Source organism: Diadema setosum, chromosome 10 (genome assembly GCF_964275005.1).
Source record: "Diadema setosum chromosome 10, eeDiaSeto1, whole genome shotgun sequence".
Lineage (NCBI taxonomy): Eukaryota > Metazoa > Echinodermata > Echinoidea > Diadematoida > Diadematidae > Diadema > Diadema setosum.
The window spans coordinates 23,592,881-23,620,688 of record NC_092694.1 but is presented as its reverse complement, the minus strand read 5'-3'; the positions used below and the strand labels follow the sequence as shown (position 1 = coordinate 23,620,688).

The following is a 27,808-nucleotide window of genomic DNA, read 5'->3' as shown; positions in this document are numbered from 1 at the left end:
TTATCCGCTCAATGCTTTTTATTGTTTATTTGTTCAGTTATAACGACATTTCGATACAGCGAAAGCAAACTACTGGTCCCGAGGACTTTGTTATAATAGGAATCCACTGGATTTTTAAAAGTTAAATGGAACGTGATTGTAACTTTGGCAACTTACTGTCACAAGCCTTCTAGAATGAACCCTAGGGGCTGTGTGAAAGACTTGTCAAAGGACACAAATAGCCTTCAAGGATTACAAAGTTACTTTATGTGACAGACATACAGACAGCCTCTGATAAATTGCTGTTGCATATATCTTGACTTTCAAATATGTTACATGTCTTGTCTTGGAATAAAGGCAATGAACTGGACACTTTAGGAATACAAACAAATTAAAAGGCAATTTGAAGAAGGCTTTCTTTTCTCACTTGCTTATTAACAACTCTGAGTAATTCAAATAAATTAATGATTCTTGCATCAGATTGTTTTTTATTGCAACTGATCAACATATTGTCATTCATTAACATGAATAAACACTGTTTATTCAGCCATGATGGTAGCCATGATCCCAAAAATCATGGGTATACATACTCTGGTTGGAGTATGCTGGCCCATGATTTTTATCATGGCTACTACTCACAATACTGAATACCGAGGAAATCAGTGTTCTTTTACGTTCACAAAGGGCAATTTGTCAATCAGTTTGAGTAGCAATGACTTTTATCCAGCATTTGACTTGCTGTACTCTGATCACCTATGTAAGCAGTGAGATCAAATCCAACAAAGAGTTGCAAGCATTTGCAACTGGGAGGTTCATACACACTTGACAAGATTTCCGTTTCCATGCAGGCAACACTGTAGGCACGCCTCAATTTAGAGCAACCCAGCAAGTCCAATCCCAATTTAGTCTCAATTCAAGGTGCATATTTGTTAGTTTTATTGTGTACTGTTTTTTGTTTTTTGTGTTTTTTTTAAATTCAGGAACATTTGCTCTACACAAATCTGACGTTGAACTTCCACTGGCATTTGTGACAGCATTCAAATGATACACATAGTACCTATGCACATTCATTTATTTTGCATCCCTTTGCATTTTGCATTTGTTTACTAAAATATTCAAATTTTGAAAAACAACTGCAGTTTCAACAAACCAAATGAGTCCCATCCCAATTAACCCATTCAATACGGGAACCTGGTGGTGGCTTGTGTATTTAGCCTATGGAGATTTCAGAATTCAGTATGGAACGGGTCAAGTCTCTATTCAAGGGGCACATTTTGTTCGTTTTATTGTGTGATTGTGTTGGGGTTTTTTTACTCCACAATATCTGCTCTACAGAAATGTCATGACAATAGTCAAATGATATGCACTTATTCATTTCACATTTCCTATCTAGTTTACTAAAACATTTAAACTTTGAAAAACAAAACCACTGGGTCTTGGTCATTTGTTAATACATGTATGTGTACTAAAAAATGCAATTCGTCACTGGGGTGACAAGACCTCGTATCTACAAAATGTCAAATGTTCAGGAGAGCCAAAAAACATGGCGGCCAAAGCACTAGCGAATGGGATAGCCTTTACTTTGACATGCCATGGTGGCTTCATTTTTGGAGTAAGACAGTTAGGATATGGACAGGACATTACTTAACTCAGTATTTGACCATTAATCCAAAAAAAGTCATTTTCATCAAAATTGCAGATACAAGGTCTTGTCACCCCAGTGGCGAATTGTGCATTGGATGTAATCTTTCATACTGTTCATTCTCAATGGGAGTACATACAGTTTCGCAGAGCTGGAATGACATCAAATACACTGTCACCCAGGCACAAGCTCTTCTCAAATACTGTGAAAGCAGAAATTTTTGCAGTGTGGAAGTTTTTGTGCATTTTGCATGACATGCAACTAGTGCAAAAATAAAAGTACACATAAATTTGCTTCTATATGTAATACTAGCTCATATTTTGATTCCATGGAATTAAGGCATGCGAAATTCACCTAACCTGGTCAAACACATAAAATTACTCACGCAAAAATTTCCACTTTTACAGTTCATTGTAAAATCAATTCTTAGAATAAAAAGAATACATATCAGCATACTGACTTTCCACAGTAAAAAACAAAAAAAGCAGCTTTGTGAAAAAAAAAAAAAAAAAAATGACATCAGTACATTCATCATGGGATGTGCTACTAAAATCAAGTTTGTGTGAGCGTATTTGTAAAAAAAAATGTTTATACTGGTACATAGCATGCGTAAAAAGTGCTCTCCAGAAAACTACTGGCAACTCAATGTAATCGTACATGAAAAAATCTCTGCGGTCGAGCAGGAAAGGTGTGTTTGTGCAAGTAAGAGCTTACAGAGAAATGTTGCAGGAATATGACACCCCCCCCCCCTTGCCATGCTCTGCCCGACACTTGAAGACAAAAACAACCCACAATAAAACAAGGTACATAAAGTCTGAACATTCTAGCTACAAAAATTGTGTAAGATGTCAAGTCGCTTCTACCTACTTCATATAGCCTCAGTGATGTGAAAACTTTTCATGCAAGAGCAAAGAATGTATTCTTCAGTTTGTATATCAGAATTAAAAAAATAAAAATAAAAACCACAAATAGCGGTCAGCATAAGAAAGAACAGAGCAAAAAATGTAGTAAAAGATCCATGATTTTTGGCACTTTCTTGCCCACTGGAGGGGTTGCCAGGCAACCTCACCTCCGCTACGAGAGCTTGAACTGATCAAGCAGGATTTCTTGCCGGAGGATGCCCGTAAGGATGAACTCGGAGGAGACGATGGGGACGCCCGCCCGGGAGGCGGCTGACCAGAGGGACTTGTCGGCCTCGCAGGAGATGACCACAGCCTTTGGGGTAGACTTGGTGGGCATTTTGGCCAGGTACTGGAGAAAAGCATAGAGAACAGGAGGATTGCGCAAGATACGGGTCACACTACTCACACTGGCAACTTCATACACTTGAAGCACAATAGAACATCTTATCAAATGGTGATACTGTGGCTCCTAATCAAATACTTGGCCAAGAGCTATCCATGTGACCAGTCTTTTATTTTGCCTGTACAGCCCAACTTTACTTTTCACCACAAACTGAAGTACTGAGGCTTTAATTCAAGACACAAATAAAGACTGACGGTACCCTTCCCCATGTACCCAGAGCATCTTCTACAGTTATAGAAGACAATGCTTTCCAGTCCTTGCCTCTGGAGTCAGCTTCCAGCAATCATTCATACTGCATCCTCACTCGCAAACGGTAAAAGCTATCTGAAGATTCATTCTTCTGGGGGGCATTTCATGAAGGAACTTGTCGGATAAAATATCTGACAAGTCGATTATATCCGACAAGTTTTGAGAAATTCTTTAGTCTGATTGGCTGACTTCTCGGAACTTGTCGGATATAACTGACTTGTCGGACATTTCATCCGACAAGTTCCTTCATGAAATGCCCCCCAGATAAACACCCCTTCCCCCCCCCAAAAAAAAAATTTCATTGTAAAGCACTGTGGATCCAACTGTATATTGCAGAGGACTGCATAAAATAATCTGTTATCATAATGTACGTAGAAGAGAATTTATGACATTTTTGCTGTTCCAGACACAGTGAGAAGTATCAGAGTGAACTCCTGACAGTTGAATATAAGCTCACCTCTCCACCGGCACATTTGATGATATCCTTCATGTGGGGTGGTTCTGGCTTAACTCCCTGCGTCACATGGACCCTGTATCCCTTCAGCAGCCTCATCTGGCCAGCTTTCTGGAGGGAGGCTGAGAGGGTGAACCGGTGCTGCTTCTCAGAGGCCTTGTCAATCAGCAGGAATGGTTGTGGATCTACAGATTAGAGAGAGACACACATACATTGAGATAAAAGTGAAAACCCAGTTCTTCGAGGCCTGTACAACTAGTGATTTTGCTTTCATATGTACACTTATGTATGAGAAATGTGTGAATGAATGCCATGATAACATGATTACCCATGGGTAATGACCAAACAGCAAAGTGTCAAGCAAAAAAGGTTTCCTGGAAGTATGCAGTCTCAGAGCTCACCCCATTGTGGCTGCTAAAGTGATGTTTTACATTTGATACATTGATATTCACATCAGACCATAGCAGTAGGGCCTACCCATTGCACACAAGAATAAATTGCAAGCAGCTAGTTCTGCATGCCATTCAGTACTACAGTGAAACCCCGTTATAACGAGTTCGGTTATAACGAGGAACCGCTTATAATGAGGTGATCGCGTCGGTCCCGTTTTCCTTTGCGTGTAAACCTATGGCAGAACGAATCGGTTATAACGAGTTCGGTTATAACGAGATTCCGGTTATAACGAGGACAATTTCGGTGCATCATGACAAAGAAAAACATAAGCAATTTGATCGGATATAACGAGGTTCCATTTCTTGACTAAATTGCCGTTTTCAAACACGCGACAAACGAAACATTGAAAACTGAATTCACGCAATCCACGTCTTTTTCCCGTTTGCGATAAGACACAGGAATGCCTTCCGATGTTCCTACTAAATTATCAACATAATCATTCGCTTTCTTTTTCGCAAGATACACGTGCGTGATGTTAGGTCAGATCACAGCGCATCGAGAAAAAAAAAGAAAAAAAGGTAACGCATCCAAAAACTTTCCATGTAGCGACACTTGTGGCCAAAAGTGGACAATTGGAATGCATGTGCAACTCATCATTATATCCTTTCCATTTAAATCCGACTTCCAGTTCTTTTGCTAGTTAGCAAGTATGAGTGTGGATGATTAAAGCCGAAATAATTAATGAAATCATCGCGATCCCGGGCCGCCGGCTGACAGTAGCGTAAAAATAGTTGAATAACGCATGATGTTAACGTAATTAATCGATGTTCAGAAAAAGAAACAAACACATTTATTACTTCGAGTAGATCTGGATTTGTTCATTATAATTTAACAAATGATAATTTAAATATGAGTGTGTGTGATTAAAGCCAAAATAATTCATGAAATCATCGTGATCTCGCCGGGTGACAGTAGCGTAAAAATACTTGAATAACGCATGTTAACCTATACTTATTCGGTGTTCAGAAAAAGAAACAAACGTATCTATTAATTTGAATAGATCTGGATTTGTTCATTATCATTTACAAATGATAATTTAAATAAGAGTGTGTATGATTAAAGCCGAAATAATTAATGAAATCATCGCGATCTCGCTGGGTGACAGTAGCGTAAAAATAGATGAATAACGCATGTTAACCTGCTTAATCGGTGTTCGGAAAAAGAAACAAACGCATTTAACAGTTCAAGAACGGATGTACAAAACGCGAGGAGATTTTCGGAAGAAAATAAAGAACGCATTTTAATCCCTGCAGGCGCAACGATAATACATTGCATAAAATTACAGCCGAAATGATTCATGAAATTATCGAATTCCCGCTGGGCACCAAGAGCGTAAAATACCTCGCAAGTTAACGGTAAACAACGCATGTTACTCTGAAATCATCGCGATCTCGCCAGGTGACAGTAGCGTAAAAATGGTTGAATGACGCATGTTAACCTAAATCAGAAAAAGAATCAAATACATTTATTAGTTTGAATAAATCTAGGTTTGTTCATTATCACAATTTTAACACTGCATTTCACAATAAAGATTTTTCTTGCTTTCAGAATGGTCTACCAGGTACAGATTTGCGTAAAAAGGATTGCAACCAGGGAGGTGGTGTTGCAACCTTCCACATTCAATTCTGTCGCATATTTTTCAAGAACGGATGAACAAAACGCGAAGACATTTTCGGAAGAAGATAAAGAACGCATTTTTTATCCCTTCGGGCGCAACGATCACACATTGTACAAGATTACAGCCGAAATGATTCATGAAATCATCGCATTCCCTCTGTGCACCAACAGCGTAAAAATACCTCGCAAGTTACGGTAAACAACGCCTGTATGTTCCTCTATTTGCGCTGGTGCTAATAGAAAAACTTAACAAACAAGAATTACAATAAAGAAATAACTCATTTCAACCCCTAGCTTTTTCTTCTAATTCACAAATAATTTCCCTTTATTCTCTAAATAATAATGATCGATAATAGTGTAATAACAACGCAAAGGATGTTCTTAAGTTTCATTGATGGGTATATGATGTCGTGCTTATGTTTTTCTTTGTTTTTGATGCGTACGGTTATAACGAGGTACCGGTTATAACGAGGTAATATCGCCGGTCCCACGGACCTCGTTATAACGGGGTTTCACTGTACTACTTGGACACAATTCAATCATCATCGCACAAGCAGTGTTCAACACACACATTACTGAATGGGCTTTCGGAATAAAAGTCGGTATACCAATTTTTGTAATTTCCCACTCTTTAATCTCAAAATACTCAAAACAACTATGAATCCCTGCAAATTGTGCCAGCCAGGCAAATTTCATGGTAGAGCTTTTGGATATAAGTATTGCAAGCAAATTCCAAATGGTGGAAGATGAATATTTAGTCCAGCAGAGTATTACGTTTCAGCTTTACCCCTTATTGTGCTTTGTCCGCCAATTGACATGTACTGTGGAGTGCTTTCTGTGCCAATTGGCACAGATAGTATGGAAACTAATTGTCAGTAAATAGAGATTACCAAGATCACAGATTAGTTGAATCAAGTAACTGGAAATAAACTCACTGTTTGCGACGTTTCGCCAATTATCAATTGGCTTCTTCGGGCGAATGAAGCTCCCGATGATGGAATGGCCCTTAAATAGTGCGAGATTGTGCAGAGCGCACTGGACCTTGTCCAGCGCGCGAAAGACGGCTTGGGATTTTGCGAACGGCCCGGTCCCACGCGTGCGATAAATTGAAGCGGAGACCTCCTCTCTTGTTAAGTGTAGGTCTCTCCACACGTTCCCAGATGGCTTCCTTGACCCAAGCTGTCAAGGGCCGGCAAGCCGTCACTGGACAAGGTCCAGTGCGCTCTGCACAATCTCGCACTATTTAAGGGCCATTCCATCATCGGGAGCTTCATTCGCCCGAAGAAGCCAATTGATAATTGGCGAAACGTCGCAAACAGTGAGTTTATTTCCAGTTACTTGATTCAACTAATCTGTGATCTTGTACTTCGACTAGATGAATGAGAAGAATTTACATCAGTCTAGAGATTACCAACTCCCTAACCTCTATTGTGTCACTACGGCCTTGCTGCATGACTGAGGCATGTTACTGTATACGCCATATATTTCGCGAGTCTAAATTTTCGCGAATCAAGACTTCCCAACGATTTCGCGAGTGGTTAAATTCGCGATCGTGGAGTCCTGTACTGAGCGGAGAAATGTGTACACATACGTCGCATTCATATCAGGATCAGAGTCAATATTTTCGCATGTTTTTAATTTCGCGAACAGTAGCTGACTCGCGAAATTCGCGGAAATAAAAATCTCACGAAATATTCGGCGTAATACTTCAAATGTGTGGGCTTGCTATTAAACTGGGAAATGTTTTCAGTTTCTTGGATGAGTTTGCAAAAAATATTGCATTCTATGCAAATATATCATTACTGTGGCGGCATAATATGAAGACGTTGAATGATATGATAGTTTGAACAGCAACGTTCATGACATTCACCTGTAGTCATTACAAAATGAATAGTGGGGCATACAGAACGTTTCCAACACCTACAATGTATTAACCCTTTGAGTGCTTTGAGTGCTTACAGGCCCACAAACCTCCATAGTACTGTAAACACTATCCAAAGTCCCTGGCCACAAAGGATTAGCCCTAAAAGGGCCTAGGTGTTCAGAATCCGCCCCTGGACGTTTCGCACAATAATTCTGCAACCCAAGAAGGCTTCGTCATGAGACCTCTTAATTTTTTTTTTTTTTTTCAGGACTTACACAACTTTTGAGACCAAATTAGCAACACCCATGTGTACTCTTATGAATCCACATTTTGTCGCTATCGCGCCGCTGATGGCGGAGATTTCCGGGAGGGGCGGAATTTACCCCCCTCTGGATGTAACAAAGCCAAAAAAGCCTGGCATGATTAAGATTAAAAGCCATCATGTTATTCAACTTGTCTGGGCTCCTCTGACAGCCGGTTTCCTTACCAACGAAAGCCTTGGACGCCTTGGACTTCTCCAGCCAGGCTGGAGTGACAATGAGACAGCCTTGGGCCACACAGCACAGGAACTTGACCGTCCGCCGGACCTTGTCCGTCACAAGGTGGGTGCAGCCGTGGACCGAGTCCACCAGCTCCCCGCCCAGGGTTGTCACAGTCTGGGAAGAAAGATGACAGGGTGGGGGTGGGTGGTGGTATGAAGTCATGAAATAAATGCAGTTCAAATGATATAGAAATGATTCCATCATCAACAGGTCTATGCAGATACGAAAATAGGCCTATGAATAATGATCACTATGATATTCTCCAAAGGTTTACACGGTGGTGGAACATTCAGCGGTACATGTAGGTGGTTTCATTTTACACCATGTTTTCTTTCTTGGACCCGAGCATGGTCCTGAAAAGGACCTACCCATGATTAATCTGATTGGAACTTACAAACTGGTACATAAGACTATAGGTGAACATCAATAATAAAAGAATTAACATATCTACAGTAGTCCAAAACTTGTTTTTTGCTGAATTATATATTTCCACTAATACACATTTGCCACTAATTACAGTCTAGGCTGTGAACTTTTACAGCAAATCTTGATGACAGCAAGTCAACTGGGATGCCTCCCATCTCACGCAGTCACTATAATATGTGCTGTATAATTATACCCTTACTTACATTGATGAAATTCAACAATCTTAACCTCTGACCAACAATGACCTTCAATCCTCTCTGCACCAAGTTATTTCTATCCATTTCACCAGATAACATTTTAATTGGACTTATCTATTGGAATTCAAGGCCACAAAAAAGCATTTAAACTTTTTTTGTTTTTTTGTTTTATTTCCACTCTCTTTAATACCAGACGCAAATGCCACTGGAAATTACCAACTGAATCTTAACAAAGTACAGTTACCTCTGGCCTTGACCCTTGACCTAATACAATCAACATGCTTGTGCAAATGATTATCATTCCAGCATGTGGTTTGGTGGCACCCTTCCCATTCTCCTACCTTCTGCCATGAGGCATCCGTCACGCCTGTGAAGATGACCTTCGGTTTGACCTCACTGGTCCGCCTCCTCAGGGAGGGGCTGGCGGCAGTCTGGGGCGAGGAGTGGCTACCTGGTGTCCGGGCGGGACTTGACAAGGGGTCAACACTAGGGTGTGGTGAAAGGGTCGCCTGTTTGGCTTTCTTGGCTGATGTAGCCGTGGGAATGTCTTCTGCTGCCCTCTTTGAGCGCCTATTGACCTGGGGCATGCAAGGTCAATGATGGAAAATAAGACAATGGACATTGCATGAGAGGAAAGTGAGAAAATATTCTCATCTTGCGAAGTAGTAAAGAATATCTGAAGGGAAATCATGTGCACAATATAACATTACAATAGAAAAAAACTAGAAATGTCGTTACGGCGACTGGTGTATGCCTCCGCCATAATGCATGGTTCTCCTAATAGGTCTATAGTACAATGTCTTGACAATGTGTGATGAAAGTTTCACACAATTGGCAAAATATTAAAATGACAGGTTTGTCACAAATGTGCTGAATGTTCACTTTCCTAGAACTAGGTTTAATTGGATGAATGATTAAAATGTCAGAGTGCAGGTATTTGGGGGAACTGATGATTTTTACTTGACTTTTGACCCTTTTATAAGTTTATGCATTGAGTAATTTTCATGGTATTGAGAAAAAGTATAATTTCAGTATCAAATGGTAAAATAGTATTATCTAAACCTGGCCTTTGACCTTTGACCTCACAGTTCCACAGAGAATCACTGTTAGGTAGAACATGCATAAATATGTAAGTTTCATGATGATACCTTGAGTTACTTTCGAGATATGGAGGAAAAAGTGCAATTTAGCACTTTCACTTGACCTTTTACCTTTTCACCTTTGACCTTTTGGCAAGAAACTTCCCCAAAAATATATATTGGGTAATACATGCCATACATCAAGTTAAAAAAAAAAACCTTCAGGCATATTGCATTTTAAGGAAAGTAGTGATATTTTGAGGAATTGACCTTGACCTTTGACCCCCCTGACCTTTGACCCATGACCCCCAACTTCCCTAGATAATCACTGCCCATCGGTACAAGCATATATTCTAAGTTCCATGAAGATACCTTGAACCATTTGCGAGATATGGAGAAAAACATGAAATTTCAATTTTTTTTTTCACAAAATAACCTGTGACCTTTGACCTTTGACCCTGTGACCCTAAAATCCACACAAAGTATTATCCCCCAAGGATATACCCTCATACCAAGTTTGATGTAAAACCATCACACGGTTCTTGAGATATCGACAAAAACAAAACGGGACGGACGGACGACCCGAAAACATAATGCCTCCGGCCACTTCGTTGCGGAGGCATAAAAAAGATTGATTAGATCAGTTAACATCTATCAAGACAGTCTTGCAATCAAAACACCAAAAGTAAATGTCCACAATGCACAATTTATCGAGTACATTTGTGGACTTTGTGTATACAGTATGACCAGATGGTGTCATTTAGCCTTTTCTTTAAGTTTTAATATGTGGACTAAAATCATAGAAATCTATGCAAAATATAGTGCACAGCATAGGATGGAAATGGTGCAGCCCAGAGGAATTTGTCAGAGGATTGTCAAACTTACCACTTGTTCAGTCTTCTGCTCATCATCCTCCAACTTTTCTTTCCCTCTTCTCGATGGCCTTTGATCTTTGGAATTGTTTGCTGTCGCAGAAGGCACTGTTGGATTCTTTGTTGTCTTGGTGCTTTCACTGCCTGCGGCGGTCGCCTTTGACGAAGACGCCGCCTGCTGATCGGAGGCTGTTGCCACGGTAACCGAGCGTCTGCCTCTCTTGCCCGTCTCAGCAGAGCTGGTATCTGCTGCTGCTGCTTCTTGATGGTGAGGAGCACCATCTCCCTGTTGCTTCTTCTGTCTGACAGCTCTTGTTACAGGTTTGGGGACTGCGAATGTGCTCTGGTTTTGGCCATCACTCACCGATGCCACCTTCTCCTGCTCCAGTTTCCGCTTGTTTCCTGGCGTCGTTGGTTGCCTCCTGGCATCTTTGGTCTCCTTCGGCTGCTCCAATTCCCTCTTAGTGCTCCTACTAGGCCTCACATTTTCCTCCTGGCTCTCCATGGCATCCTCCTGACTTTGAGCGGTACCTCTTGTGCTCCTCCTACTCCTTGACACAGGCTCACTTGGTGATGCAGTGGTGCTGGTCTCCTCACTAAGTTTGTTGGCCGCACTTCCTCCCTTTCTGATATTTGTTTGTTTTGCTTTGTTTGTTGCCAGCTCCTCATCGTCATCACCTTTGCTCTTTGACTTCCCTCTTGTTGATACCGCTCCCTTAGCCGTAGTTTCAACCTTTTCATTTCTACCACTTCTGCGGGATCCTCGCTTCTCATCCTGCGGGCTAGCCTTCGCTTCTGCCGCCTCTTCAATCTTGGCAGCTCTCCTCGATCGAGTAGTCTTTGCTGACTGAGGGCCATCCTGATGATCCACCCCTGTCCCACTCCCTTTTCCTGCTCCACTTCTCCTGCTGGATCTCCTGCCAGTCTCCACCTCAGCCAGGTCCTTGATGCTGGAGGAGGTGGAGGACAGGGATGCTGTGTCATCGCTTTCCTCATCATCACCCCTAGCAACGACTGGCTCAGAACTCTTTGCAGCTCTGGTCTTCCTGGCACTTTTAGCAGCATCCGTCGATATGCCAGCCTCGTCTTTTGCTGCTCCCTTTTTCCGGCCCGATCTCAGACTCTGCAATTTTTGCCCAATCTTGGTCAGAGTTCCCAGGGTGCCTTTCCCCGTCTCACTTCCCACTTCCCCCTCAGCTAACGATACACTGCCAGTAGATGCCTTCCTCCCTTGATTGTCTTTTACCTTGGAACCTCGGCGCGATGTTGGCCGCGGATTCTCCTCGTCAAAGGATTTCTTCCGAGTGGGCGCAGCATCAGGCACAGTCACACCAAGTTCTCCGTCTATCTCCTCTTCCGCTTTGTTTTGTTTCGACCGCCTCCCCCTTTGTCTTCCACTCTCAGTCACCTGAGGCGATGCTTGTGGCTGTTTAGAATTTCTTCCGGTTGCTCGCTTGGTCCTCCCTCCATCAGCATCGGCAGCCTCTTCGCTATCGTTTGTCCTTGATCGGGAACGTCTCCTCGTCTCTGCACCAGAATTCAGAACAGTCGCAGTTTTGCGTGTTTGCGTTGCCGCACTTGGTGCAGGTTTAGCTTTCATCTTGCTGGTTTGATCGGACCGAGATCGGGGTGTCCTACCTCTCGTCCTCCTCAAGTCTATCTCATCTTCTTCAGAGGAGTCTTCACTCGAGGGTTCAAATGTCACTCTCCTTCCTTTCAGTGGCTCTTTCTCCGCCTTTTGCTTTTGCTTCAGACAGGACCTCGTCGGAGACTGGGTCTCAAACACCAGAAATCTTGACGATGGAGCAGCATCGGTGTCACCTTCTTGGCTGTCTGCCACTTGCTGTGTTAAGTTTGGAAAAAGATCTGAAAGGTAATTTCTAATTGTAGGGGAATCAAAATAAGTGCAGCTTCATCTGTGCAATCAACCTTTTTTGATCAAATCTGTATAAAAACAGCAGTACATCCACCAACAGATGAGAATTCATATATCCAAAGGCATCACTAAAAAAAAAAAAAATATATGTCCAGATAAGAAAGGATTGGTTTTGACAAGTATTCAAAAAGATGTCAAATCTACGGATAAAACAAGGCTCTGGAGGTTTGGAATCATTTACTGTTTCATGCTTGATGTCTAAATCCAAAGATTAATTTGATTGAAATTGAATATCCTGAATACTGGTGAACATATTGCTTGGTCGGACTCTGAAAGTATACAGCTTAAAATTTGACCAGAAGAACAATAAACATGCTCAATACTAACTGTGTCGCCGCCTTGTATGCCGTATGCTTGTGTTGACTCAACTTCGCTTTCCTCCGTTTCCATGGCAACATCATCTTCGGCTCCATATGGCAGAGTGGGATCTAACACCTCATTGTCCTTTGGTTTCTGCACATCCTTCTTTTTCTCCTCCTCCTCCTCCTCCTCCACCTCATCTGCGCCATAGACCTGAGTTGCTTCAATCTCATCAGACTCAGAGGCTGCAGCAGCTTGAGGTTTAGGTGATGCCGGTTCGTTCTGGTCGCCATATGGCTGCGTGGCATCAACGGTGGTATCATCGCCATGGCGATGGACCGCATCCTCCTTATCCTCATCCTTGGAGTCTGCCACGCCCAATGCTCCATACTGCTGGGTTGCCTCAAGGGCGTCTTTTTCCTCTACTGCAGCAGTAGCAGGGTCTTGCTCAGGCTGTGCATAACGCTTGAATGGTTCGTCCCCTGAAACGGACTCTTCACTCTGTTTGTTTGCAACTTCATCATCATCATCAGTTGCTGTGTCCATCATGTCATCAATGGCAACAGTCGCTGCTTCTGTAACATTGTCCATTCCTCCTCCTCCTTTTCCTCCGCCTTCTCCTTCCACATCAGTGTCATCATCATATTCATCTTCACTATCTTTTGATATGGGGACAGTTGCCATATTTTCCAAACCTTCATCTACTTTCACAGTACCTTCCAGGGCAGTTGAATCTCTCTCCACGGTGCTGTCACCATTTTCATTGTCTGTTGAGTTGTCATCATCTGCTGGTATGGGAACAGTAGCCATGTCATCTAGGCCAGCACCTAGTGTCGTGAAATACCATAGATAGAAAAGAGTAACAATCAACCCATTGACACCTATGCATTGTATGGAATGTAAACCTTTACTCACCAAAGAAAACAATGAGATGATGTTGCTGTAACACATTTCCCACAAACACCTGCCCCAGCACACTTAGGACTAGTCTAAAACAGGTGAAAGTAACCTAAGTTCTATTCCCACTACACAAATGACATGCTACTGAAGGGATGTTTTTATGGAATACAATATGTATGCACTCTACTGAGCTCGCACAAAACATAACACACTTGTTTTTGACATTCAAATGCATACAGCGATATTCTCCACTGCAAAATTTTCCAACTGAAGCAAGGTTCCCCCTGAAACTTTCCCAGCATATAAGTTTGGAAACTTTACAGTGATTTTTTTTTTTCCTGCTTTTGAAGATCACAATTGCTACTGACCATCTGGCAGCACTGCCTGAGTCTCTGCGTTTTCGATGGCTCCCTCGACGTCCGTGTCGGAGTCAGAGTCGGAGACCACACCGTCACATGGCTGAGTGGGCTCTTCGTACAGATTGCGCCCAGCCTCCATCTTGGGCTGAGTGGAGTAAGAAGGAAAGGTGTGATCACTTAAACCCCTTCTGTGTCAGGGACTTTGGGCAGTGTTTACAGCATGAGGTTGTTTATCATTATGGGATACGTTGGATGAACAGCAAATGAGTAGTACTATGCAAGAGGTGACATGATAATATAACCCCGAATATTATTCTGATTGGCATATAATATCAGCCGAGATGATATCGTGCCAATTAAGAAGTGGTAATTTTCTTTTAATACTTTTTGTCATATTTCCCTGAAATTTTAGGTGATCTTCTGGTTATACATTAGTTTTTTGTATTAAGATGCTTCTTCTTTTGGGAATTTTAATTTAATTTCCATATTATCTTTGACAGCAAATGTAATCATCGTACTCTTGGCAATATCATACATGTGTAGATGATATATTTTTTTTTCTACAAAATGATACGTACTTACAAATCACTACTGCAGTAAAATTACACACACACACACACAAGGCTTTCCTATAACAACTACGAGAGATATTGTGCCAATTTTTCTTCACTTCCAAATGATGTTAATACAGAAGCAATGCATAACAATACGGTGAAATGCTTTGATGCCATTCAATCATCCTACACAGGGATAGCAGTCTTCTAAAAAGTTCAAAAGCTAAGACTTCATGTCTTGGAAAAAAAAAAAAGATGGATGGAATGTTTGACACCTCTAAGTTAGTATTATGGTTTCACCCTGCCTAAAATTTAACATCATTTAACCCTAATCAAGCCGGGCTTTTTTGGCTATGCTAAAACCAGAGGGGTCTCAAAAGTTGTGCGAGACTTGAACAAAGAAAGTCAAGAAGCTTTGTGACGAGGTCTTCTTATAACGCAAAACATCAAGGAGGTGGATTCTGCCCCCTGGCCCTTTTACGGTTAAAGGAATAAATATACATGTAGCATCTCCTGTTGAAACAAACAAACAAAGACACACACACACACCTGCTTTATTGGGCTGCTTTCTGCATCACTGGATGCCACAGATGACTCCAAGACAAGGGTGGGCCCAGAGAGGTTCCCTGTAAACCAGACGTCAAAGTTTGGGAAGATTGAAAAACATTCCTCAAATATACATTCCACTCCTACGTAATACTTACCATCAAAACTGTTTTAATTAAAAAACAAACAAACAAACAAACAAATTGCATACCATGGCCCAAAATAAGATCTCACCATTAATGGAGTCTACGTTTGAGATAAAACAGCAAAGAAATTCATTTTAGGAGGTATTTTCAAAGCATGAACTTCAAAATTAGTTTGGGATCTGTTACAGCCCCAAGTCATCAACAGTTCAACAAGTTTTGTTACATTCCTGCTGAAACTGTAAAATGCAATTTATGAATCAATACAAAATGTTCCATCGACAGCACAGGAAGTATCCCCAGTAATAACCAGCTTTTGGCCTCAATGAAATAAAACTCCATCTGGGCTAATCATGCATTTGTCATGCATATAATCTGGTACAGTGCACTCCCGTTATAATGAACAAGGTTATAACAAAACTCCAGTTACAGTGAAGTAAAAAATCAGGCCACAACATTGCCCGCTCTTTGTTTGTTATATGATTGCTTATTTGTTCGGTCATATCAAAATTTCAATATAACGAAAGAAAACTGCCAGTCCCGAGGACTTCATCATAACGGGAGTCCACTGCACTATTTATGAAATATCACACTGGAGTACTGAATGAACTACACCTAATATCAATCTATTACAAAGAGGGTAAAGTTTGTGGATAAGATACTTATGTTTGCCATTCATCATACCTCTGCCTCCCTTCTCCTTCTCCTCCTCATCCTCCTCATCAGAATCCATCGGCCCAAAAGCCTGAGTTGGAGCATCAAGCAGACTCTGTCTGACACCTTCTAGATCTAGTCACAGCGAGAAGAAAGCAAAGAGAGATCCCACTAGCTCATCTTTAACTGCAAACATTTTACGCAGATATGTTAACATTATTCTACAAATCTTTTATGGCTAGGATACAACTGTACTGCAATGAATGCTACAAGGTATTTATATCATTGTAGCAGATCTCCTGTGATTTTGCAAAAGTATTTTCTATGATGCACTTTAGAATATATCCCACTATGTTATTGTGCTCTGAAAGTTATCATTACTAGCAAATATCGCAACCACTGTCACAAGTATCATTATCACAGGTCTCCATCTGCACTGTAAAAATTGCACTTACTTATCACTTCCAAATATCACAATCAGGATCATCTTTATCATCATCTCCATCATCATCACTGTAATTATCATACTGGTACGAACACATTAACAACCCTGTATTATTCAACCTTGCTTAACTCTTTATGTGCCATGGTGGAAACCCCCCGTGTGCCACATTATTCTGAGACACCAACGTAGCCATGCGTTGAGAAAACATTCTGTTTTTCAAATCTGTATAACTTTTATAGACTTATGTTAAATAGTAGAGGAAGTGAGAAAATTTGCAGAGAAAATGCTAAGCTTTGCATTGATGTAAATTCTATGACAAATCTATAATTGCTTTTCTTTCAAATGCCCAGTAACAACATTACCGTAAATGTATGACTTTTGCACACAAAGCAGTGACAGAAACCTAGAATTTGCACGCAGATTCAGTATGAAACACAGCCTGTTAGTCAATCGTCACATAAAATGTAAGCTACAGACGAGAGGAACGGAATCGCGAAAAACGCTTCCATTGTACTGTGGCATTTGGCGATTTATCGATCGGTTTGGGCGGGTTTGTGCGTTTGAGTGGAATATGCGAATTTGGCATGCCGTCGCCCGAGTCAGAGGTGCGAATGTGGCACATTTAGAGTTAAAATGGAAATCTGCCTTTTAGACCTTCCACACAAATCTTGTCTTTCATTGCGAAAATTATATCACACACAAGAAAAAAAGTATTTTGAACTTTTAGTTTATTTCAGGTGACTTTCTATGAACTGAATCAACCAGGAATCAGCGCAGCATATGAAAAGGGGACCAACATTATAGCATTAGAATTTTCCTTCACATTATCATCTCTTCTTTGTTTTTTCACCGGGGTCATGGGGATTCAAATCTGAACATATCTGTAATAAGGCTAACCCTGTTGCATACCTGTGTCCGAGGAATCGCTGTCTGGCGCATAAGCCTGCGTGGGCATTTCATCTTGTCCCACGGCCAACGTCGCTGCATTTTCGATGTCCACGTCACCGACGGCCTGTGTGGGCTCATCCTCAATGGCGACATTTGCTCTCCTTCCCTTAGCAGTCGTCGGCCCGTCGTCGACGGTCTGCGTCTCCATGTTCTCCACCGCCTGTGTCTCCAGGTTCTCTACGGCTTGGGTCTCCATGTTTTCTACGGCTTGGGTCTCCATGTTTTCTACGGCTTGCGTCGGTGCAGCAGCCATGGCACTCACATCAAAGGGTGCCGTGTCTGCAGGAGATACCAACCATTTAGTGCTTTCTTTGCAGTATGATCACATTCCTACGGAAGAGCTTGAGTATAGCTTGAAAGTTCCAAACTTTGGTTATGATTTAATGTGCAAGTACAGAACAAGACATCATCTGCTGTTATATGGATCTTCTCTGTAAGTTTTAGATCACATTCCTATAGAATAGCCGGAGTATAGCTAAGAATTTCCCGGCCTTGTTCATGATCTAATGTGCAAGTACACAACGTGACATGATTTCATATGACTCTCCCTGTATGTTCTGATTTATATAGATGAGTAAAGTTTATTATATCATAGGGATACTGCAACAACAACAACAAAAGAAACTAGACTCGGAATTTGTCAACACTGACAAATTAGGTGATCCGATCTATTGGGAAATCAATGATTTGAGTCCTGATCCCAATAGGCATGATCATACAGGTTTCATCTGTGTTGAGGGGACATTGGCCATGTGATGTTTGGAGTCTCATTTAGAAAAGGGAGTCAGACTTGCCATCTTTGGTACCGAATTCCGTATGCACTAACGAAGATACAGAATGAAGTATATTTGACCTTTGACCCCATTTTGCACACCAAAGATGGCATCTGAGCAAAAAGTAGTTATTTTGTGAAATGATTCTTGTAACATGGTCTTTGCGTGTGCAAAATATGGGAAAGATAGGACAAGTATTCACCAAGATACATGATGAAACATTTATGACCTTTGACCCTAATTTACATACCCAAGATGGTGTCCGATCAAGTAGTTGTTATTTTATGAAATAATGTACGTGACATGAACTAAACATGTGCAAAATATGTGGGTGATAGAGGCTGTTTTTCTTGAGTTATTGCAAAGAAAGCTGCAGAAAGAAAGAAAGATCTCAATACATCGAAGATAAGCTTTAATTTCAACCAAGTTTTTTAGCATGATCCAGACATCGTATGAAAAAACAAAAGGCACATTACTGATAGCACAAAGTCTCAGCTACAACATATTAAAATCTGGAAGAAATTCACCGAAGAGTAAGTGAGCTAGTGCTCGATAAAGACCGTCATGTCAATTTTTGTTTCCAGAAAAATTCCCTCCCATAGAGATAACACGTAAACTGGTTAAATTTGACAAGGTTACATTATATCCATTTTCACGAGGTGAAGACATCATCCGATTAAATCTTTGATGAACAAAACTTAAAGAGTATTAAATTGGCTACAACATACTAAAATCTGGAAGAAATTCACCGAAGGGTAAGTGAGCTAGTCGTCGATAAAGACAATCATGTCAATTTTCACATCTAGAAAAATTCCCTCCCATAGAGATAACACGTCATAACGAAGATACAGGAAGAAGTACATATGACCTTTGACCCCACTTTGCACAGACAAGATGGCATCTGAGCAAAAAGTTGTTATTTTGTGAAATGATCCTGGTAACACGGTCTTTACGTGTGCAAAATATGGTAAACATAGGACATGTATTCAGTAAGATACAGGATAAAACATTTATGACCTTTGACCCTAATTTACATAGCCAAGATGGTGTCTTATCAAGTAGTTGTTACTTTGTGAAATAATGTACGTGACATGAACTAAATATGTGCAAAATATGGTGGTGATAGGGTATGTTTTTCCTGAGTTATTGCAAAGAAAGTTGCAGAAACAAAGACATATTTCAATACATTGAAGATAAGCTTTAATTTCAACCAAGTTTTTGGACGTGATGCCGACTCCGTATGAAAAAACAAAGGGCACATTGACGATAGCCCACGGTCTCAGCTACAACATACTAAAATCTGGGAGAAATTCACCGAAGCATAAGTGAGCTAGTGCTCGATAAAGATAGTCATGTCAGTTTTCATTTCCAGAAAAACTGCACTCCCATAGAGATAACACGTAAACTGGTCAAATTTGACAATGTTACTTTTAATCCCTTTTTAAGAGGTGATGCCGTCATCCAATCAAAATGTTGTTATTATATGACTGAAAGACCATTTAATAAGCTACAACATATTGAAATTTGGATGAAAATCAACAAAAGAATAAGTGAGATATGCTTGAGCGAACTTAAAATTCGATGACGTCATTTTGAAAATTTACTTTTTTTAGTTTATTAAGAAATTTGATATCTTTTCATCATTTTTCCAGCATCGCCAACCCATGAAATGACATGTACAACTCATCAGCTTTCAGAATATGTAAAAAAAATGGGGGGTCACCGTCCATCTTGACGAGTAAAATCGGATTCAAAATTGGCGGTTTTTTGGCATTGTTGCACTGTATATCGCCATTAACACGCGCGCGGAATTTCAACTTTGACGGGCCCGTGTGACGTCATATTGAATCGGATTGACTTGAAACTTGGTAGAAATATTCCTTGACATTTCATGCATCCGATAAGTGTAAAAAAATGGGAAATTTCTATTGCATAAGAGCTGTGCGTGCATATATGTGCGCGCGCGTACGCGTCCGTCCAATTTTTTCAATTTTTCAAAAAATGCTCCGATTGGTCTGAAACGTGTGCAAAAAAATTTTGAGCTCGATTTGAGCATACAAATATTTCAACGCGCGCGTACGCGCACGTTTTAAGAGAAAATATGAATTTTGATTATATGAGTAGAATGCGCTTGACTTGAACTATATGTGACGTAAATTTCATTGAAAAATTCCATTCCATTAATGAGATAGGAGTGAAAATGTGTTTTCATATAATGACGTCATAGTGACGTCACGGTCGACTGATCACTATGATTTTATAAAATTTTTCGTCTTTGGGACATGATACATATATGGTATGAGTTTGAAGTTGATACTCTGAGTACTTTCTGAGTACGTAGATACACAACTTTTGTCCAGAAATAAAGAAAGAAGAAGAAGAAGAACAAAGAATCCGTACAGATACAGAAGGTGATCCGAGAGGATACTCGGATCACCTAAATAGTTCATTTCTACTTAAAGTTTGTAATCCAATGGAAGATTGCATAATTTGGTGTGTAAAGGTAGTCTCTCACCCCAGTAGGACCAATATTTTGGTTTTTAAAGAAACATATGTGCCACCGTTAAAAAAAAATGATAATAACAACCCCCCCCCCAAAAAAAAAAAAAAAAAAAAAAAAAAAAAAAAAAAAAAAGTCATGAGGTACTGGCCACTCCCTTATCTTATTACTTAAGCATTCAATCAATCAGAGACTTGGATTCTTGACCACTTTTCCTGGTGATTAAAAGCGACAGAAGAATATTCAAGGACCAATTCTTACCTTCTACGTCGGTGTCTGAATCCGACTCCTGGACAACAGTATCCATATCTGCAGAGAGGAGAAGTTTTCAAATTTAATCCTGCATAACTGCTTAATTTTCATGCAGTGCTTACATTGTAGTCCTGGACAGCAATTCTCAGTGCATAACACCTATGAGGGGGAAAAAATGCATCATTTTAGGAATGTACGGCACAAAAAAAATTATAAAGGTATTATATTTGATGGGGGAAAAAAATCACAAAGAAAACAAATTTTGCTCCACAAGAACTGGTAAACTGTGGGTGTAAGACTTATCGTACTGACCAATTTCACTACACGAATGTGCACTATGCCACACATTTTTCTAGAATGGAGATCTTGGGTACCTTTATCAACAACAAATTCATTGAGTAATGGCAGCATCTCATCTTCCCTTTGCTATAATTTGACAACAAATTTAGGAAAAACAGAAAACAAAAATCATTGTTAACCTTTGGCTATTTCAGTTGCAAAGACAAAAATCATTGGCACTCACGGCTCTTTTTCCTGGCGGACTGCTGGGTGTCAGGGATGAAGGAATCATCACCATCAACTATCACTGAAACATACAGAAAATAACACATCACACGTGGTAATGTCACAGCCATCCCTTTTGCTTTGAATATCTGGTTGATGAAAAGCAATATAATTTCGGTGTTCTTGCCAGCATAGCAGAGCACTAAACTCTCCTGCTACTTTTAAGTATACATTGACACATCCACAGCAGCAAATTCTGGTTTGTACTTTGGGATATTGGCACACATTTCAGAATAGCCACATTATCATGGATTAACTAATTGAAGGAAAAAAATATGAAGCATAACCCGAGTATCACACAGATACCTTCTATTTGCTGCAACACATCATCCTAATATGGAGGAAATTGGAAATCTTAAAGAACATCTTTGTATTCCCAACAGAAAGTAAGTTCCATCTAGAAAACAAAATGAATAAATGCATTACATCCTCACTTACTTCTACATGAATAATTCATATTCCCTTGTTTCTTATATATATGCAGAATAATACATCCCTAAATTATTGCAGTTTTGGTTGATACGCGACAGGCAAAATATCTTCAACTCACAAGTCTTTTGGGGCGAGTCGTCGTCTGACTCTGCTGCAAACACCTTCCCAATGTTTAGCCGCTTGGGAGTCTTAAACTGGAGCTTGGGGGACTCGACGCAAGCCTGGGTCGGCTGCAACATATCATTTAGATTGAAGCTCGAATCATTCTCATTTTCATCCTGGCATGAAACATGGGAGCAGAAGGGATGGGGGAGGGGATGGAATGACCGCAGGTTAACAAAACAATGTGAAATAAAAAGTAGAAAATGTAAATCAATGTAAGGAATAGTGATGGGAGAGGATTGAAATGAACAAGTACCATGAATTGACCATTAAGGTAAATATCAATATAATATTAAAGACTATGACAGCTCAGCATTGTTTCAATTGTTACACATGCTTTGTGAACATGGGGATCAAAACAAAACAAAAAAATAGTGAAAATAAAACAAAACAAAACATATGCCAGGCCTGTCTTTTATTATGCATGGCATAGACATAGTAAATGATGGTAACACTTTTGTTTGCTTGAATGTATCTATCTCCGTCCATCCATCATGAGGCATTATACAGACAATAAAGCAATAACATAAATACACAATGAAATTTATAATGCCACATGGGAATGCTGTTGGAGGTAGACACTATCACATAGCATACAAGATGTGGCCATATCAATCAATCAAAGTGGCCACTCACTTCTTGGCTGGACTTTCCATCGCCAACAGCCGGGTTCTCTGGGTCCGGAGGCTGTAGCATCAAGTCTGAATCCGTGTCCGATCCGGAATCTTCGACAACAGGCTGCAAGACACCAAACGAACACTGCACCATGAATGTGTTGCACAAGATGAACTTGGCATTACCTATGACAAGCAGCACTGACGAGCACTAACCCAAGCTCCAGACTACTTTCTGGAGAGCCAACATCATTTCAGCAGTTTGACAGGGTTTGTTTTGTCTTGTTTTTTTTCCAACTTTTGATACTGGTCATACAGTAACTTTGTTTGATTGTGTACATGTCTGCACATAATTCCCCATCTGCCACCATGGCTGCACAACACATTAACCACCTGGCTCTCTGGTATGCCAACTGGCATACTAATTAAATTTATCAATTGTGTTGTCATTAGGGCAACAATGTTTTTATAAGGTAAAAATATCAGGTGCCTTTCCTCTGGTTCATATGCACATAGGTTCTCTCTCTTAAAACATTTTCACATATCAATTTCTGAGAAAAAAAAAAAATGTTTGTGCTGTTTTCCTTTTCATAACCTACATGCATATTCAAGGCACAGACTTTTCCATAATGGAGCTAACTAGTAACATGAATTTGGCTTCACTAACTCCTTGCTGTAATCGTTAACAAACTATAACATCAATGAAGGTCAACTTCATCACAAACAAACAAACATTACAAATAAACAAACTACAAGGCTACTCCCTTTCAAACCTTTAGTTTTCTGCATTGAAATCTCTGGCATTTTTTTTTTTCTCTAATATTTCTGAGATGCATTATCAACTAGGCACAATGAAAGTTACATGACGATAGAAGCATGAGTCTAAACCGCACAAACTTGGAGACAGTTACTAAGTGGGTGGGATGAAAAAACTACAATATTTCCAAATTTCTTGAGTCAATGTTGAGTAAGATTATACTTCACTCTTTAAACTTGTCATGATAACACTTCCTTAAGTACAAGAGAGAATGAAGTATCACATGTTTGTTGTTTCCACTCACCTCTTCTTCAGCGGATGGAGCATACTCGCATTTGACATCACCAAACGTTAGGGTGTCAGTATACCGTAGCTCGTATCGAACATTGGGTTTCAGGAACATCTGATAAAATCAGCAAGTAAATCATGTCATAAACATGCCTTTTTTTTTTTTTCAACTCTCTCTATCTCCCCATTCTTTATAAAAGGTGTTGCATATATGTGTAAACTATACAGCAAAATTCATCATAAATCCAGCAATTTCAAATACCTGAATATGTCACCAGTAAATATAACAAAAGGAAAACAAAAAGTAAAAAAAAACAAAAGTAACAAAAATAAAATAATTCTTCACTGTCTAAAAGTAAGCAATTTTATACGAAAAGTTGGGGCACTCATGAATTTAATGTATATCAGACTTGAAGAAAATTGAAAGGACTTATATCTTCTGTGGGAAAAACACTTGATGTAGCCCTTGTTCACAGCCCTAAAAATCAGCTCCCAAACACACCGTCACATGAACGTTGCTACAGGCAACAACAGCCGAGAGCTTGGCATGAGGAGATGCTACTTGCCTTTCCTCTCCTCGTCCTGTTCCTGCTCTCCATGTCATAGATGAGATGGGTGTCACCAGAGACCTCAATACAGGCATGTTGTTTGGATAGAGCCTGCAAGGGTGAGAGATTCATATGTCTCACAAAAATTGTATTTTATGCTTGCAATATGATGCCCCAAAAATATGATACTACAGTATATCACCAGAGACCTCAATATATGGTTGTTGTTTGGATAGGGCCTGCAAATGTGAGAGATTCATGAAATAAATATATCTTGTGAATGTCTGGATATCTGTATTTATTAAATATATGCCCCCATGGATGAATATTGCCAGAGACCACAGTGCAGGAGTGATTTCTTTAAGCAGTCTAACAGAAAGAGACACTTTATTACCCTTATCATACATCAGTAACAAATCTAGGGACTTTCCAGAAAAAGTTAAAATTGTGGAATTCTCTCTAAATAAAACTTTGTTTCCCTCCTGTGACATCACAGATTGCTGCAGCCTTCTTATCTAGAGATGACAAGTGGATTTAATCAAAACTTTGAAAATTCATAACTTCTGAATAGATTATCCAATTTTCCACAAACTTCCCTGATACGTTCTTCTGTTTTTGCATTCATTATATCCACATATGATTGCGGTGAAGTCCTATTTTCGGATCTTTAACACACTGGAAGGAGATATCTGAGCTAAAGATAAAATACTGAGTACTTACTTTGTATGGCATGTGGATGGAATTACTGTCGTGGCGACCAATAAAGTTGCTGCCTGGTGAAATAGATAAAGAGAGAAATAAATAAGTGTCAAAATAAAAAGAAAATAAATTGATAGAGTACATAATCAAATTGAATATAGTATACAAATGACTGAGATACTCGATTGTTTTCAAAGCTTAACACAAAGAAGTGTTTCTGCATCAAAGTAAACACACACACACACAAACAATCGACATTGGGCTCACACTTGGTCATAAAAGCATTTTCATCTGCTGCTCCCAAACTATGGAATCAACTATATCCCAAATTCTCTGCAACCAGCAATCCCTCAGTCTTCAAGAACACCCTAAAACCCACTTGTTTAGTTCATAATTCCATTGCATAGCACATTTGAACTTGTTACAGAATATGTGCTAGGTGTATTACTATTGCTACATGTACTATTATCATTACTGCTGTTTTTAAAATGCTGAATGAGCAAAGATGATATTCATTCATATCACTAGGAGTATAACATTAGACCAAACCAAGAAAAATCACCATGATTGTGACAATAAAAATTTGATAATTCTTGCTGACATAAATTTGAATGAGATGTCCCCCAGATGGACTCATAGATTGACAAAATGAAACAGAATGATTCTGCTACATTTCAAGACTGAAGCATACAACAGATTTTGCAGAGGGTAAAGAAGTAACTTACACTTAACAGTTAGCAAGATATAGGTATGGTGCTAAAAAATTGCATCACAGGTTCAAGAGAATATGTCACTGATACCTCCATTCCACAGAGATTTTTTTTCCCATCGGTCACTAGTCGGAAGCAAGATATTTGCTTCTCGTCACCAACCAAAATGTATTGGATAGCAGTCTGACAAATTATCCGAATTATGATAGCTGACTATCAAGTCAGTGTCAGACATGTCGGGTAATGACCCCATGAGGCACGATCGTCTGATGAGCTATCATGCACGATATGTCTGACAATGACCTGATAGTCAACCAACACAAGTTTGATTCATCAGACTGCGATCCGATACACTTCCATGGGTGGCCAGAAGCATCAAACTTTGCATCCGATGAGAAAAATCTCTATGGAATGGGGGTACCTGACAAGTGGACAAAAACTTCTGTACCTTCATAGATGTTGTGCTGGGTCTCTGACACATTCTTCTGAGCTAGAACTTTCAAGATGGCCACCTGTAAATGAAAGGGGTGCAACAAGGAGAGTTCTTGTCATCGATTCATACAATGAAAGAGCTCACACCTATTCTAAAAGACTTGTCTACACATTTTGTGGAACTACAACGTATGATAAAAATACAGAATTGCTCCCTGCTTGCTACAATTCTTATCATCACAGGTGTCAACTTACAAATACATAGATCTATAGATTGTATCAACTGTTACAATTATTACAAGCATGATTAAACCTGGGCTACTGTTGGCAGCACTTTGTAAATATGATTGTATGCCTGGACATCGCCAAATAATAAAGACTCACCACTTTGCGATTTCCCTCAGTGTCATCCTCCGCTTCACTCTCCTCATCAGAGTAGATCAAGGCCTGAGTTGCATCCATTTCCATCATCTTGAGGCCGTTGCGTTGTTACTGGAGGCACTTGGGGTGATAAACAAACTTTATTCAGGAGGAGACTGCCACCTGCCTGCCTGTTGCGTTGTATAATGTACTACAAGCTGCTTGAAGCTGGGTTGTTTGTGATTTCCTGGGGCCGTATTCTGAGGGCTTATTAAGTGTCTGATTAGCACTTAATTAGCGAATCGGTATTCTGAGAGCTTAATTAAGTAGGGGGTTTATCAACTACCATGACAACAAGCGTTTTGGCGGGAAAGTCTTACGCGCTTGCGCGTATCAATGCGCGTACACCTCTCAGTGGACTTAATCACAGAGTTAATTACAAATCGGTATTCTGAGCGTGTAATTAAGTATGAAAGTTAATGGAAAACTTAATGATACTAAAGAGTGTCATTAACGAAGTACTCCGATATCACGCATTACAGAGCCTTTTCTCGGCCACAACGATGCTTACCGTCGACCGTCTTCGGTAACTGAGGAGCGGGTGAGTCTTGTTGGTATCCGTAGAATTCAGAGAAAAAAGAAATATAGGCCTAGGCGATCTTCAGGGAATTTTGTCATTCTATGTGAGCTCTTCGCTTGCGTAGGTGAAGGGTTGTAATCAAAGACCGGAGGGTCTGCACAGAGCTCTTGCGTTGTAATTACAGGGGGTGTGTGGAGGAGCGCGCATTGAGGGCATATTTGCGCGCGTGATCATCATTTTGGCTTCTAACAACGCGTCTGATTGGATGGAATAACAATTAGATGGGAGGGACCTAAGATAATCATCTAGGGGAATTAATCATACCTTAATTACATCCTCAGAATACCGATTCTGCCCATGATTGGAAGGGTCTATTAACTTCTCGACTTAATTACAAAGTTAATCACATAAAATTTTACTTAATTACGACCTCAGAATACCACCCCTGGGAGTTGATGCAGGGCACAAGAATGTCTACCTACTACAAGTCTAGTCAAGACATACAGCGGCACCTTACCAAAACAGTGTTGCTTATCATTATTTATTTATCTGTAACAATGGCATGTAAACTAGAGTAAACTTTAGTAAATACCACTGCACTATACGAGTGCACAGTGCCAGTACCGCAGGCGCAGCTATATACGTGCGGGAGCGGGAGCACAAGCCACAGGCA

At 40.1% G+C, this 27,808-nt stretch overlaps 1 protein-coding gene across 1 annotated transcript; it reads right to left on the bottom strand.

Moving 5' to 3' along the window:
- On the bottom strand, positions 1 to 26,710 carry LOC140233867 (uncharacterized). Its single transcript, XM_072313956.1, has 19 exons — positions 26,580 to 26,710; positions 26,212 to 26,275; positions 25,075 to 25,127; positions 24,373 to 24,465; positions 23,823 to 23,921; positions 22,784 to 22,885; positions 22,104 to 22,215; positions 21,513 to 21,575; positions 20,999 to 21,046; positions 17,426 to 17,743; positions 16,102 to 16,206; positions 15,278 to 15,354; positions 14,184 to 14,319; positions 12,943 to 13,742; positions 10,693 to 12,522; positions 9,070 to 9,306; positions 8,051 to 8,219; positions 3,633 to 3,814; positions 1 to 2,872 (listed from the first exon to the last, which is right to left on the bottom strand). The coding sequence occupies exons 1-19, from the start codon at positions 26,664 to 26,666 to the stop codon at positions 2,696 to 2,698; spliced, it is 4,752 nt and encodes a 1,583-aa protein (XP_072170057.1). The 5' UTR covers positions 26,667 to 26,710; the 3' UTR covers positions 1 to 2,695.
- Positions 26,711 to 27,808: the final 1,098 nt, after the last annotated feature.